The sequence below is a fragment of the Aplysia californica genome, unplaced genomic scaffold, assembly GCF_000002075.1.
Source record: "Aplysia californica isolate F4 #8 unplaced genomic scaffold, AplCal3.0 scaffold00164, whole genome shotgun sequence".
In the NCBI taxonomy this organism is placed as follows: Eukaryota; Metazoa; Mollusca; class Gastropoda; order Aplysiida; family Aplysiidae; genus Aplysia; species Aplysia californica.
In genome coordinates this window covers 11,295-25,580 of record NW_004797434.1, presented here as the reverse complement: position 1 = coordinate 25,580, position 14,286 = coordinate 11,295, and the positions used below count along the sequence as shown (strand labels likewise).

At 38.9% G+C, this 14,286-nt stretch overlaps 2 protein-coding genes across 3 annotated transcripts in view; one reads left to right on the top strand and one right to left on the bottom strand.

Moving 5' to 3' along the window:
• Positions 1-7,200, top strand: part of LOC101864222 (inactive histone-lysine N-methyltransferase 2E) — a 47,023-nt gene extending 39,823 nt beyond the window's left edge. For both annotated transcript variants that reach the window (XM_005097783.3, XM_005097782.3), the window contains one exon: positions 738-7,200. In XM_005097783.3, the coding sequence (XP_005097840.1) occupies positions 738-1,525 (788 nt within the window). In that variant the 3' untranslated portion in view covers positions 1,526-7,200. The remainder of the gene's footprint in view (positions 1-737) is intronic.
• A 2,917-nt stretch (positions 7,201-10,117) lies between these two features.
• On the bottom strand, positions 10,118-13,880 carry LOC101863979 (39S ribosomal protein L42, mitochondrial; the record flags this gene model as incomplete). The annotated part of the gene is given in 5 exon segments (XM_005097781.2): positions 10,118-10,219; positions 12,079-12,200; positions 12,763-12,795; positions 13,263-13,347; positions 13,808-13,880. Coding segments are annotated over 5 exon segments (377 nt in total), but the record flags the coding sequence as incomplete, so codon positions are not given.
• Between the last annotated feature and the right edge of the window lie 406 nt (positions 13,881-14,286).

The window sequence follows — 14,286 nt, the reverse complement described above, 5'->3', positions numbered from 1 at the left end:
GCTGCCATGTATTTTTATTTGATGATTTCAAAACTTGTTGTGCTTGAGTTTCCCTTGTGTTTTGTTTTTCAGTATGGAAGACGATGTTTGCTCTGTTACTGGGGGGGGGGGGGGCTTAACAGAGCATAACAAATGAAACTATGGGGGGGGGGGGTAAAGAGCTTGCTCTCAACTTGCTTTTTATAGAATTGTGAACACTGTACATCTGGTTTTAGCAGCTCCTGGTTGTGACGAAAAGGTCCTCTGTCCTTTTTTTAAATTTTTCTTAAGAAAATCTGGACTTGTGCCCTGCAAAGCAAGCTAAGAGTAGTAACCCATGAATGTTTAATAGTGACCTTGTTCTAATAGATGGCTACTGGGGGGAACTGCATTTAGTGTGGGGATTGAAGAAGGCAAATTTGGGAGGGGGGGGGAGGAGGCTGAAAACAAAAGGGGTACACTAGAGTTATTTCGAGCTTTGTATTTTTCTGTGCATGTTGTCCTGTCAGCATGAGATTCTCATTGAGGGAAAGAAAGACAGAGTGAACATACACTGATGAACTTGTAATCTACCCATGAATATGACCACATAAACTGTTCAGTGTAATTCACTTTTCAAAATGGCATATGGCGGAGTTTTGCGCAAAAGCAGTGGATGTAAACTTTCTTGTCAGAGATCGATAAAATTTCATTCGTTCATTCATTCATTCTGCATTCACTCTTTTATTTATTCATTTATTCATTGTTCTATCTAACAGGCTCTTCGGTTCAGCCGTTAATCAATGGCAGTACAGGAGTGAACTTCAGCTTCCACCAGCAACAGTCTTGTATTTCGTCGACTTCACTCTCGGTTCCCCCTCCCGTAAGAGCCTCGGGACCTGTTGGGCACGACAGACCGGGCAGTGCAGGAAGCATGGTGTTTCCCAGTTCCGCTCCAGGCATGCCACATTCTCCACGTATGAACAGTCAGCCGCCGGCGTACATGCACCCTCCTCCCCCACAGGCCTCGCAACAACACCCTTCTTCATCGTCCTTGTCGTCGTCATCATCGTCTTCGTCATCATCATCATCCTCCTCGCCATCATCCTCCCTGTTGAACCCTCCTCCTCCTCCTCCACATCACCCCACTGGCCTGCCACACCCATCCCAGTTCCACATGTGGCCGAGTTCTGGTGGCACGGCGGGGCCATCCTCTCACACTCCCTCGTCCTCTGGGGCTCACGGTAGTGCTGCTTCAGTGACCAAACAGTATGACTACAATCACAGGACACCCACCCAGGGGCCAGCTGTGAGTGGAAACGTTGTACCCAGCGACCATCCTCCGCCGCCGCCACCTCTACCCCCGAGACCACCGCCCCATCGAATTTCAACCGTGTCATTATCATCTTTGTCGTCCTCATCATCATCTTCGTCGTCATCATCATCATCGCACAGACATTATCACCCGCATCACAGCTCAAGTGGGAAAAACAAGAGCAGCAAGGCAGCATCATCATCATCATCTTCTTCTTCTTCACGGTACATTGACAGTAGAAATAAGTTCTAATCTTATGAGTTGTTGTACTTGTAAAAATGTACATTTTAAATGTAAATATTAAAATGTGTAGGAACACATTTATGGTTTGTAAAAACTTTCTCTTCATTAACAAAAAAAAAACTTGGGGGAAAGGGTGAAAGTACAGGGTGTAAATAAGAACGGTATGATTCCGCTCCCCTTGAAACTCTTTTGAGTGTTAATAGAATGCAGGGAAAAGGAGTTGTTTGATTAATTTGTCACATTTGTGTCGCTGATTGGCTCAGGTGTTGACGCCATTCTGTGAAGGTTAATAACGTCTTTCCACTTGTCCACCGGCCTAGAACCCGTCATGTTGTGTCATTCCCTTTCTCTTTGCGGGAGAATTGTACTTTGTCTCGTCCTGTCTGGTCTGTGCTGCTGTGCAAGCTCCAACAACTTGGGAATCGCTGCCTCTTCATCTTGCTGTGTATTAACTCTTGTCCTGTTAAGGATTTAGGTCAGGCCTGTCAGACTCAGTCGCTCAGGGGACCCAACTCAAATTACACTTTAAAAGTTTGAGGGTCAAATTTTGACAGCACTCGTTGAGCAGTGGGAAAACAAAACCTTTGATATTAATGATATTAATTCAGACTAAAGTTAGAATAATAAAGTCAGGGCATTTCAATTTTAGCTGTTATGTCAATTAGTCAGGGATGTTTGGCATCTTTTTAGGGGGGGGGGGGGGGGGGAGCAACACGTTGCTTTATGTTTGGAATTAAATTCTGTGTCGCGAAGATTCTCAGGGTAGGCTACCTAAAATTCTCTTGCAGGCCGTATGTAACAGTTTAACAGGCTGGATACTGCCCTCAGGCCTTCAGTTTGACACCTGTGCTGTAGGTCTGTCACGTTCAAGTACCCTCTTGTCCCTGAATCTGTGCTCCCAAAAGGTTGATTTTGTGTGTGCTCCCTGGTGAATGAGTCTGCTTAAATTTCATGAAGTGTGTTCTTCAAAATCAATTCTTTAATCCGTAGCGTATTATTTTTTGTGCTTTTTTTTTTGGTCTTCCTTTCACTTTTCTAGTGTACTTTGACTTTCCACACTGTTTGTTCTTGACCTGTTAGAGCAGCTTTTTAAAATTGTGTCGAGCCCTATTTTTAGTCCGTTTTGTTGCTATTTCTCGACATTCTCGATGTGTAAGCCACTTCTATTCATGGACTCAGTGTGCTGTTGGTACCCCTAGTTTGATTTCCCTTGCACTTATATACTGTTGGTTCATTACCCTATTTTGTTGTCTAATTTTGTTAGTTTAGATATTGCCTGTTTGATTATGATTATTTAGCTAGCCTTAAGACTATCCCAGCACCACTAATGTTGTACACTCTTTATTTCCTTCTTTACCTGATGATTTGTAGTTCCTTGCTTTGACTGTGATTCTGTCTTCTGTATTATGATCTTGCATTCTGATAAAGGTTTTTTTCAGTCAACAAATAGTGTAGCATGAACAGCTTTCATTGATGGTGAAGTGGAACTGTATGTATTCAGTGAACCTTTGATGGTGATGAAAGCAAGATTCAACAAACAATAGAGCATTTTAGATGGATAGTTTTGTGGGGATATCCACCTTTAACGTAACATGTTGCAAGTTCTGTGTGTTTTTATTTTTTATGTTTAAAAAAAAAGAAATTTTTCCTTAGCATCCCTTTTCAAATTCCTCATTAAAAGCACAGCTTTTGTTTTAGAAGATACCTTTTTTTCATGATGTGATTGAAAACGTTAAAGACAAGCAATGGCTCATGCTGAGAAGTAAGCGGAGTATACGAGGCAACCTTTGAACAACAAGAGCAAATGTTTTATCTTGACTTATTTTGATGCAATGTTTAATTGCTGGCTTTGACCATTCACTTAAAAAGTCAAAGACTGGTGCACCATTATGATGTGTTGCACTCACAAGAGAACCCTTGCAATTCCCTGTTCGGTTAGCCAATATGGCCTCTGAAGTGCTGCTGAGTGCACACACAGAGAAAAGTAAGAATGGTGTCATTAATGAAAGTGAAAGAAAAAGAAGGAATATGAGAACAACCTCTATTTGTTAAGATTTGTTTTGTTAATTGAGGGTAAATGCTCCTTTCTATTTCACCCCTAGATGCTAGGTGTTTCTTGTTATTGTTGTCTGGGAGGGAGAATATTTTTCAGAGTAGAGCAGTGTATACTGTTGCTTGTTTTAATACCTTTCACACCATTGTGATTTTTTGTTGTTGCAATTTTTTTTTTAATCTAAAGCTCTATAGAAAGAACAGGTGGTCAATATCTTTATTTTATTTGACAAAGTAAATATGATAAAGAGTATATATATTATTAAAACTGTTTGATGAAGAAGAGCCATGATGCTTTCGATGCAGTTGAGCTTTGATCGTGCCCATGTACCTTGTGCCCACTGTGTCATGTCACACATTCTGTCCCTCTCCTTCCTCCCCTCCCCCTCCCATGGCAGCAGGCAAAATCATTCCAGTGAACTGTCTCTTGTCCTTCTCTCATACTACTGTTGCAAGTTGTCAGCTTTGGCTTAGAGAGGAAAGAGATGGCACAGTGGTAAGCTTCAAACTACAGCTTTGAGCTTACTGTGTCGTCCAAGAACAAGAAAAGTCTTGTTCATGAGTTATGTTGAATATATTCATGCGTTCACCCCCCCCCCCCCCCCCCCCATCAACTTCATGTCTTGCTGTACTCTTGTTCCCTCCCTCCCTCCCTAATGAGACGATGATGTTAGTATTTCTTCACTGCCATATTTCTGCAACAGGCAGAAGTCACATTTTAATGAGGTTTTGTTTTGTTGTATCCATATAGTTTTCTGTGTGTTTATCGGTATAATCTTGTTGGTTTTTCTTTTGTTAGGCACATGAGTTGTTGTGGCTTGTCATCAGTCTTTGTTGTTTATTATTTACATTTATTGAACGTTATATATCATTTATGTTGTTATTTCGATCTTAGGTTAAGAGTAAAACCAAAATGTGTTTAGGTTGTTTGAAAAAGTTGTGAACTAGTTAAACTTTTTCGGGGGATAATTGACGTGTTGGACTTTCAGTTTCCTATTACTAGATATAGTTTTTAGATTTGGGGGGTATTTTGTTGTTTTTAAACTGTTGGGTCACGACTTTGTTTGAGTTTTTGGGAAATATCACTTCCTGTGTTTTATGATTTTAGAAAGTCTGTTTTGAGCATCTTTTTTTAGATCTGTTTCAGTCTCAGAAACATCTTTGGCTTTGGGGGGGGTGGTTTTGTTTCACTTTCTTTGTGTAATGTACTTACCTACCCCTTAACTGTTGTTGTACATTTGATTCTTACTGTGTGTTAAGCATAGATTGACTTAGTTCGGGGGGTTTTCGTGTTTTTTTTTTTACTTGTTAGTTACCTGTTTGTTTCAGTTCAATGTGAAACAGTGGTTTGCACTGCCGCTGGCATCTGTAAAAGAATTTTGCTTTTGACCTTTTGATGAAAAAAGGCAGAAGAAAAGTAGACCTGAACACTCCACATTTTCTTTCGTATCATGCACAGACAGACAGCAGAAGTTCTGAAGCGGAACAACTAGGTTTGTTTTTCCCTGCAGGGAACGATCGAGATAGGTTAGATGGGTTTTGTACAAACTGTACAGTGCTATTTTCCTTCCCATTCTCTTATCGAGGCATTTGTAACATTGCTTATGTTTTATTCATCATCATGTAGAATCAAGTGTAAATATGAAAGTTCACTTTTTTCAATGTGGCATTTGTGTAAAAAAAAACCTGACATGTTATGTACAGCTATTTTCTCATACTGGGAAAAAAAAACACCCTGCTTTTTGTGGGAAAATTCAGGCTCTGATCTCAGAAACAGCAATGAAATGTAGTAGCTAAATTTCTCCTTTGTTGGACTAGTCTTTTCAATCATAGTGAAAGCTGGTAAAAATATACTGCCAAATTGATAAGGCTTCTCCTTCTTTTCTAAGCTGGTCTACTTCTACATATTGCGTTCCCTACACTATTACTGATTTAGTACTGGAATATTTTTTTTTCTCAAAAGAATAATTAATTGATCACCTATTATGGGGTTTCAGTTGGGTAGTCACCAGAATGGAATATGTTGCCAAGTATTATTGGGGGGGGGGGGGCTATATTTAAGTAACCTTAATTCTAAATTCTTGCTCTTGTGGGGAATCTGCTTGGTTGGTTTGTTGGGTTTTTTTACTTCATGAGAAGTGAATATTCTCTGAATATGGCTGACAGTAATGAGGCCTCAAAAGCAGACTTTTTGCAAAGTTTTTTCCTCTTTGGAGTTGGTTTATGGTTAAAATGTTATTTGGTAGGTGCAAAGAGTTGCATTGAGTTTTGCTCATGCAAAAAGAAATGTGAAAGTGAATTCAAGTAAGTCCATTCTATCCCGACTCGCTAAAGTACGCACATCTCATGGTTTGGTGGGGGCTACAGCTACGTTCCGACATGATACCAGGAGTAATCTTGCATCAGAGATTCTTCACATGCGTTCATCAAATTTACTTTGTGCAATTGTATCCATTGTTTCCCCTGTGTATTAACAAAAACATCTTTGCCTTGGGACCATACTTCACCTTGGTCTGATCATTTATCCTTGATGATGAAAATAATGCAATGGTCGTGTCTGAAATGTTTTTTTCCCCTTCTGTATGCATGTGCTTGGCAACAGAACATTGCTTGTAAATGTGGTTCAAGTGGAACTGATTGTCTATCCCTCCTCAGTCCCTATGAAGAATTCATGAAGATAGATCAGTTTTAAGATACGATACCAATTTCTTTTTTAGTAGTAGAAGTGGTAAAGTGGCAGATGGGTTTGGGATGTTGAATGTTTAGCAGATTGCCCTTTTTTTTCCTCTCTCTTCCTGTGTAGGTCATGTCAATGGATGCTCTGGTGTGGTGTGCTCCAGCCTCTTTCAGTGTGGCTTTTGTCTCTTTGTCTACTTTCTGGCTCCTCTCCGAGTTTGGAACTGGCGTCTGTGGTGTAGAGCTGTTAGGTGCTTCGTTGTTGCATGCAGGAGACCTAAGTTCGATTCCCCGAGTGAGGAGAAAATTGTTATCGAGTATCTCGGTATTACTGCCGGGATGTTGTATCCCTCTCAGCCTGGGTTGGCTGTCACAGGCAGGGCCAGAAACCCGCTTCCTAAATGATCTAAATTGTGTCGATGGTGGCGTAAAAAAAACCTACATTCAAAATCCACTTCCGAGATTGTGTCCATATTGCCTGAAAACAAAGAGAAGACGGTAGTAGCTGCGACACGATTAGAATTGAGATCCAATTTAACTTTAGGACAAATTGCGAGAAGAAATCTCAACTTCAGTCTAAGCACACCCCCTTTTTAATGCTCAAGTATAGTCATGGAAGACTGCAGTTTGATTTTTTTGCCATCTTGGGTTATTCAGGAACCCACACTGGGGTTTACCATGGTCATAAAATTGCTCTGCGTTGTATTTTGCTTTGTCCCTGGAACGTATGAGAGGGGCCATTGTTGTGTATAAAAACTGCCATGCTATGTTGTAGTTCAAAAACTAATGTGACTTATTTTGTCCACAGATATTAAAATCATACTTGTGAATATACTGCATTTTTTAAAATACACTTGTTAATGTTCTGCTAGAGAAAGTAATGGCTATAAAAGTTTGTGTGAATTTTTCGCTCTCTGGCGAAGTGTAACAAATAAATTTATAAAAAGGTAAACGAATATCTGCTCTTTGACTTGTTCTTTTTCTTCTGTATTTTTGTACTTAACATCTGACTCTGTGTGCAGTATCTTTATGAACAGAATACTGTCTTTGGACATAAAACTGCCCACTGAACAATGCTCTCAAGGGAAGATCAGACATGATAGAGGATAAGTCAATGACCTATCTGCGAGTCCGAGGTCCATCGAGTAGGCTATGGACATACTAATCGTCATGTCACGGAAGTGTTCAGTGGTAGATCTAGTATCTCACCTGTGCACTTCAGTTCAGTTATGGATAGGGAGCCTGCAATAGCGAGGAGGCACAGATCTGGTATTGCTGTGCATGCATGTCAGTAGTGTAGGCCATGGACATATTTATCATATGTCACAGAAGTGTTCAATGGTAAATCTAGATCTAGTTCTAGCCTGTGCACCTCATGGGGAGTCTGCAATAACGAGGAGGCACAAATCTGGTATTGCTGTGCATGCATGTCAGTAGTGTAGGCCATGGACATATTTATCATATGTCACAGAAGTGTTCAATGGTAAATCTAGATCTAGTTCTAGCCTGTGCACCTCATGGGGAGTCTGCAATAACGAGGAGGCACAAATCTGGTATTGCTGTGTATGTCATTACAGTAGAACACGACTATAGCGGCTCGCGCTACAGCGAGACCATCCCTACAGCGGGACCTTACCGGAATCCCCCTTTTTTTCTCTATGTAAACTCAATTATCTGTGCTCGGGTTTAGTGGGGCAAGGAAAGGCCCGAAAGATGGAAGAGATCGAGCGAGCTCTGGCTGGGGGGCTGTAGACAGGCTCCAAACTGGTAGTCAGAGGTGCAGTGTTGATTGGCCAGTCCAGTTATGAGTGAGGTGGGGCAGGTTGCAAAGAGACGCGTTACGTGAGCCACTCCAAAAGTGATGTGTCGTAGCTTAAACGCTTTGTATGAGAGCGTATAGGCCATAGAGCTAGGCCAGGCCAAACAGTAAAAGAAGAGGAGAGCGTGTAGTGTGTGATTCCGGATTCATGGAGAACTTTGATGGTTGATGCTCAGGCATACGCACGCATCCACTTCTCCAGTTCTACAGTAGGCCTACCACCAGTACAATAGACAGCACAAGCAACGGGACCGAGGAAAAGATGGCTTCCAACGAAGACAAAAGGAAATGATTCTCATTCGAATAAAAGGCTACGTTAACCAGCGAAGTTGACAAGAAAAGGAAGACTAATCTTAAGTGCAAATTTTATTGATATGGAAAGGAGTTAATCATGTGGATTTTTAGAAATTTTTCGGCAATTTCCCCTTTGCATTCCTATAGCGGGAACTCGCCTACAGCGAGATTTTTCTTCTGGAACCAAATGTCCCGCTGTAGCCGTGTTCTTCTGTAGTATAGGCCATGGACTTATTTACTGTATGTCACAAAAGTGTTCATTGGTAGGTGTAGTGTCTAACCTGCGCACTTCAGTTAAGTATGCGGTCTGCAGTCACGAGGAGGCACAAATCTGGTATTGTTGTGTATGTGTCTCAATAGTGTAGGCCATGGATGGGGGCTCTCGTGGTCTAGAGGTTACGATGTTCGCTTCTTATCCAACAGGTCCCCGGTTCGAAAGCTGACAGTGACGGAAAATTGTTGTTTTCTAAAATTTTCTCCTTCAGCTCTTTTTCTGCTCTCTCTGGCATCTGCTTTGTCTCCACTTCTGCCCCCACCCCTCTCCCCTCTTTGCCTTCTCTGAGAGCCCGACTCTTTCTGCAGCCTCCTACTGCTAGTCCTTGGCTCCTTCTTAACGCTGTCTTTCAGCCACCCCCCTGATCTTAGGGTAGGTAAAATCTAACACCTATCCTTCTCGAATAAGGGAGAAAAATGGAGGTCTCGTGTGCAAGTGGGGCATGTTAAAGATCCCTTGCTGGTCCAAAATTAATCAGAGTAGGCTTCAGCCGCCACTTAGGTAAAATTAAAAATTAATTCCTACCAAACTGAAATAGTTTAATGTATCCAGTGTGCTCATACGACCTTATGCAGTTGCAAGCGCCATAAAACACTTAACGAAACAAAAGCCATGGACATATTTATTGTGTGTCACAGGAGTGTTCAATGGTAAATCTAGATCTAGTGTCTAGCCTGTGCACCTCATGGGGAGTCTACAGTAGCGAGGAGGCACAAATCTGGTATTCCTGTGTATGTTAACAGTGTAGGCCATGGACATATTTGGTCGCTTTTAAGGACAAGCGGACTAACCCAGATTTCAGGGGTTTCCAGAAATCTAGACCTACACCAAAAGTGGGCATTGTCGTACCTATAGGAGAAGTTTGGTTTCATTGGTGTGTATATTTGTTTGGTTATAGAGAAAACTCTCCTCGTCTTTTAAAGTAACTGAACAAGGGGCAAAAACGTTACCTTCGATTTTCTCAAAACAGCATTTTTCGGGATAGCCTTAACACTTTGCTGCCTCATCTCGCCAATTGGCGATGTTTACCACCCAGGTTCTTTGGATTTTCCCCAAAATATGAATTACAAAGGCAAAGTGTTTAAAGCGACCATTAATTGTATGTCAAAGAAGTGTTCAATGGTAGATCTAATATCTAGCCTGCGCACTTCAGTAAAGTATAAGGAGTCTGCAGTAGCTAAGAGACACAAATCTGGTATTGCTATGTATGTCAGCAGTGTAAGATTTGCCCAACGACCCGAAAATGTTGGTTTCTTATATTTCACTATTTTGACGAGTGCCTGTTTTAACACGCCACACATTTTTTCTCTTGCCTGGAAGACTTCCTTTTAGCTTAACGTCCAAGCAACGCACCAAGCATTCTACCATGGAAGTGACTCTATCCCCTGACAAAGGCATTGCACAGGCCCAAATGTTTTATAAATAAAACAAAATTCTGGCAACATTTAAAACAAATCAGTCAGTTTACAAACTAAACTTCAAAAAGTAGTTTGTATAAATTTCTTTAATAATCACTTAACAATGCTATAATCCGTCTCTGTCTTTGGGGTGAAATTTCCTCATCTTCACTCTTTTCTCTGTCCTGTGCCTGAAACAAAAGTAAAGAGAAAAAAGCTTAAATTTCTAAAGCTTCAGTCTATAGCCCTATATTCATTCCAAATCCATGCACAGAGTAAAATGGGTAATACTATTTCAAACTGAAATACTGTCCTTGATTAGGGGCAACTATGCAGCAAAAACTCACAAGTTAGGGTCTTTATATTTTTATATATGTAGACAAGTCAAAGCTTTTAAACAAAGCGAAGCAAGTCATCAACAAACCAGAAAAGACATGATGCAACTGAACTCAATTAAATAAAACGTGAATTCACATAATATTATTAGAAAAAAACCGTCCCAAATGCCATTACTTATAATCTAGAATTTCCATCAGCCACTTAAGTTATGAATTTACAAGTCATAGTGAAGCACAGAACATAATACTAATAGTTAACAAAATCTACCCAGCAATATTAGTAAACATATTATATTATTAAACAAATGCTTTTGCTTCTATAGATCGCATCAGAAGGAGAAGGAAGAAATTGAAAATTCTATCTAAAAGTTATGAAAGGAATTGGAATCAGAATTTCGGGGGTGTCTTCTTAGTCAAAATTGATGAACATAGTATTATGGAATCTGGAGTATATGAGTAAAACTTTATTTTTTTAATTCAAAAGGGTTCCAGTATTCTTAAACCTTTGAACCCTGAATCTTGACATCCCAATAAGTCCCTATCTTAGACTACTCAAACATGGTTAGTCCTAAACCCATTGGCCTTACAGAATATCTAAAAATACACCATAAAAAGCAGCCTTCTGGGTTAAGAGAGTTCCTAGTTTTGAATTTGTTATTTATTAACCCTATCCGTACGTCGTATTTTACTATCGCATCCATACGACCAGGGGAACTCTTTGCCACCACTTTCAAAGAGGAAATTAACTCATTAATCCGATCCGTATGCTTTGCATAGCAGTCTGTCAAAATGATATTTGAGAAATACTAAAATCTTCGTACTAGAAGTATTCTAAAATGTAAAGAATACAACCCCAGGGGTACAAAATGACTCGAGGGCGTATGGATAGGGTTAAGAGAGTTCCTAGTTTTGTCATTTATTAAAATGGTCTGAAAAATACAGGATAAAATTAGCAAATAAAATGTAATACCATTTTTACTGATCATTATGGGGAAATCTAGGTCACTATGGTAAGTATTTAATTATGCAAACATAAAATAATTAAGAGTATTGAGGTTACATCAGTGTCACACAAAACACAATAACACACAAATACAGACAGTTTTACGGAAACACTGTTGCTGGTTGACACTGTGCAGCACCCTGTTTTTCAGCTTGAGGTTATCACATCTAGCTTTAGGACACACTCCAGTGACCACCTGCTTAAATGCTGAGTCATCCTTATTATTTGGCATCATGCATGATGAGCCTGAGTTCACTAATAAGCTACAGGAGACAGCATCAAAGAGTCAAAACCTGTGGGACCCAAATGATGGGTAGAAGCCAAATACCCATTAAAGACACGCAAATTTCTTAACTTAATATCACCAATCTTCACTGCGAAAGACTTACTTATCCCTTAGTCTTAAATGACCATTGGGGCACCAAGGATGATTGGGCAACCACTTTTCTCCATCCTTCTTTATTTTCAGCCTTTCAAAGGGCTTCACCCAACTTTGAACCTGTCCATTTCGTTATGTATGTTGTCTTCCCATTTCTTTTTCTGTCTGCCTTTCCCTCTCCCTCCTTTTACAGTGCCCTGTAGGATCATCTTTGCAAGTCTTGTTGATCTTGTAATGTGCCCATACAATCTCAGTTTGCGTTTCTCCACAGACAACAGGATGCAAACATTTTACACAAACCAAAAAGGAAAAAGGGCAGCAGTGTCCTACCTTGTCTTGAAATAATCTTTGGAAGTGTAAAACAGCTGAGTGAGCTCATTGTCGGTGGGTCCGTCCGGCCTGTTCTTCAGTTTCTCCTCCACCAAATATTGCACTTTCAGGACAGACTCGCCCTAATCAACAAAAAAGAGGCAAATCATATTAACTCTTTTATATATAATATTTGTCACAGAATATATGATATAAAAAAAACAGCCCATATTGCTGAAATCCTTACATTCCTGTTTCAGAATATAAAGGTCAGATTTCAACACTTGAAAATCAGCACATCTATTACTAAAGCTTAACAATAAAAAGTTATAGGTAATAAATGCCAATGCCTTACTAACCATCATGTGACCCAGTCCTAAAAAAAGGTTTACTTTTAGTGAAAAGACAAAGGAAATAAATACCACTTCACAAACTAGTTTTCAAAAATAAAAAATAAAAAAGCATGCAGACAAGCATACACCTTCAAAGGAAAATACGAAAAAGGTGTATGTTTAAAAAAAAAATATAGACCACCTTAGCTGCAAAAATAATAATAATAATAAATGATGATGATAATAATAATAATATGAACAAAAATAACAATAATAACAACTACAACTACTACAGTTTTTTTTAAAGTAGGCCTATTTATGATAATACAGGAAAAGAACAAATCAAGTTTTGAAAATGAGTTGTTTCCCTTACCTCAGTCAGTTCTGTATTGTCCCGGGGCAAAGGCTTCAGTTGTGAAAAGAAAATTGGAGATGAAACATTACCTTTTATGATAATGATTGACTGTGACATTGATAAAATTCAAATTCATATTTTCACAGATGTAGAGTACTTCTACAACACGAAAAGTACAGAGCAATAGGAAAAGAGAAAATGTTACTATTATTTAATTCCCATTCACAGTCAGAAGCCAGAAATAAATCATATAAAATACATAAGCAAATATTCTACCAAAGACAAATTTATATAAATATAAATATAATATATAATAATGTATTGCCATTATAACATTCTTTTAAAGGCAAATTGTTCAAGTTTTAGAAATAAGTCTGGAAAATCCCTTTGAAATTTAAAAAAACAAAACAAAACAAAAAACAATGACATGACAGCAACACACAACATAATACACTTTAATTTACAACTAATTCTATTTTAGTCTTAAACAACAGCGCACAGTTTCCCCATGCACATACCATGCTGTCTTCATATGGAAATTCTGGCTCGGGATGCCAGCACATTATCATTTTCTTGTCAGGGGATAAGCACACATCTGGAGATCTGAAAAAAAAATTGATAATCTCAGACAAACAGACACACAGGCAGACAGTCTGAATTGTTCCAGTCACTGCACAGTATCACTTGCAACATTATCATATATATATGCAAAGATGAATAATCAAGCTTGACAAGGCAGGAAACTTTATAGAGGTTTCAAAATTTTAAAAGTCACACTGGTACGAAAAAATCCACAAAAGAACCAAAAAGTGTGGCTACATTTCATTCAGTTCAGTCAGTCTGGGTACAGCAAACTGATTTTCTTAATAAATCTCTTATGAGCTAGTAACATATGTGCCCTCAGAACGAACCAATGCGGAAAGTACATAATATTAATAACCTTGCAGGAAAGTTATTTTAAAAAACAATTTCCTGATCCAAATAGGTAAATAAAATCTGGCTGAAATTTTATGTAAAGGTCAAAAGAACCTCTCTAAGATAGCAATAATATAAGCATACTTACTTCACTTTGCAATAAGAAGCTGTGGTGTGTAGTAATTTTGTTGAGTCAACAACCTGTTCAAGAAGTCGATGCTCTGTAAAAATGGAGAAATATAAAATTTAACACAAAATTAATATTTGTTCAATAATTTTGCAAGAACATTTCACACCGATTCTGTTCATCAAAATGTGCAGAAAAATTATTTATATAAGATTATGAGCTTTGTTTGTCAAAAATAAATCAATCCCAAAAGGAAGTGAGCAGCGAGTTACAGTAGTGAAAAATTTGATGGCTTTCAACACATTAAATATCAATTATCATACTGAGTAAATTTTTACATTCACTAATTTCACTCTCTTGCAAGCAGATGCACGGCTTTTGGGGGCTAAATCATTGGTATTTTGGCTGCAGAACAGAACATATAATGGCAAACTAAAACTATTGCAAATCAACTGAATTCAAGAAAACCTCAAACTCAAACCTGCAAAACATCAAATTGC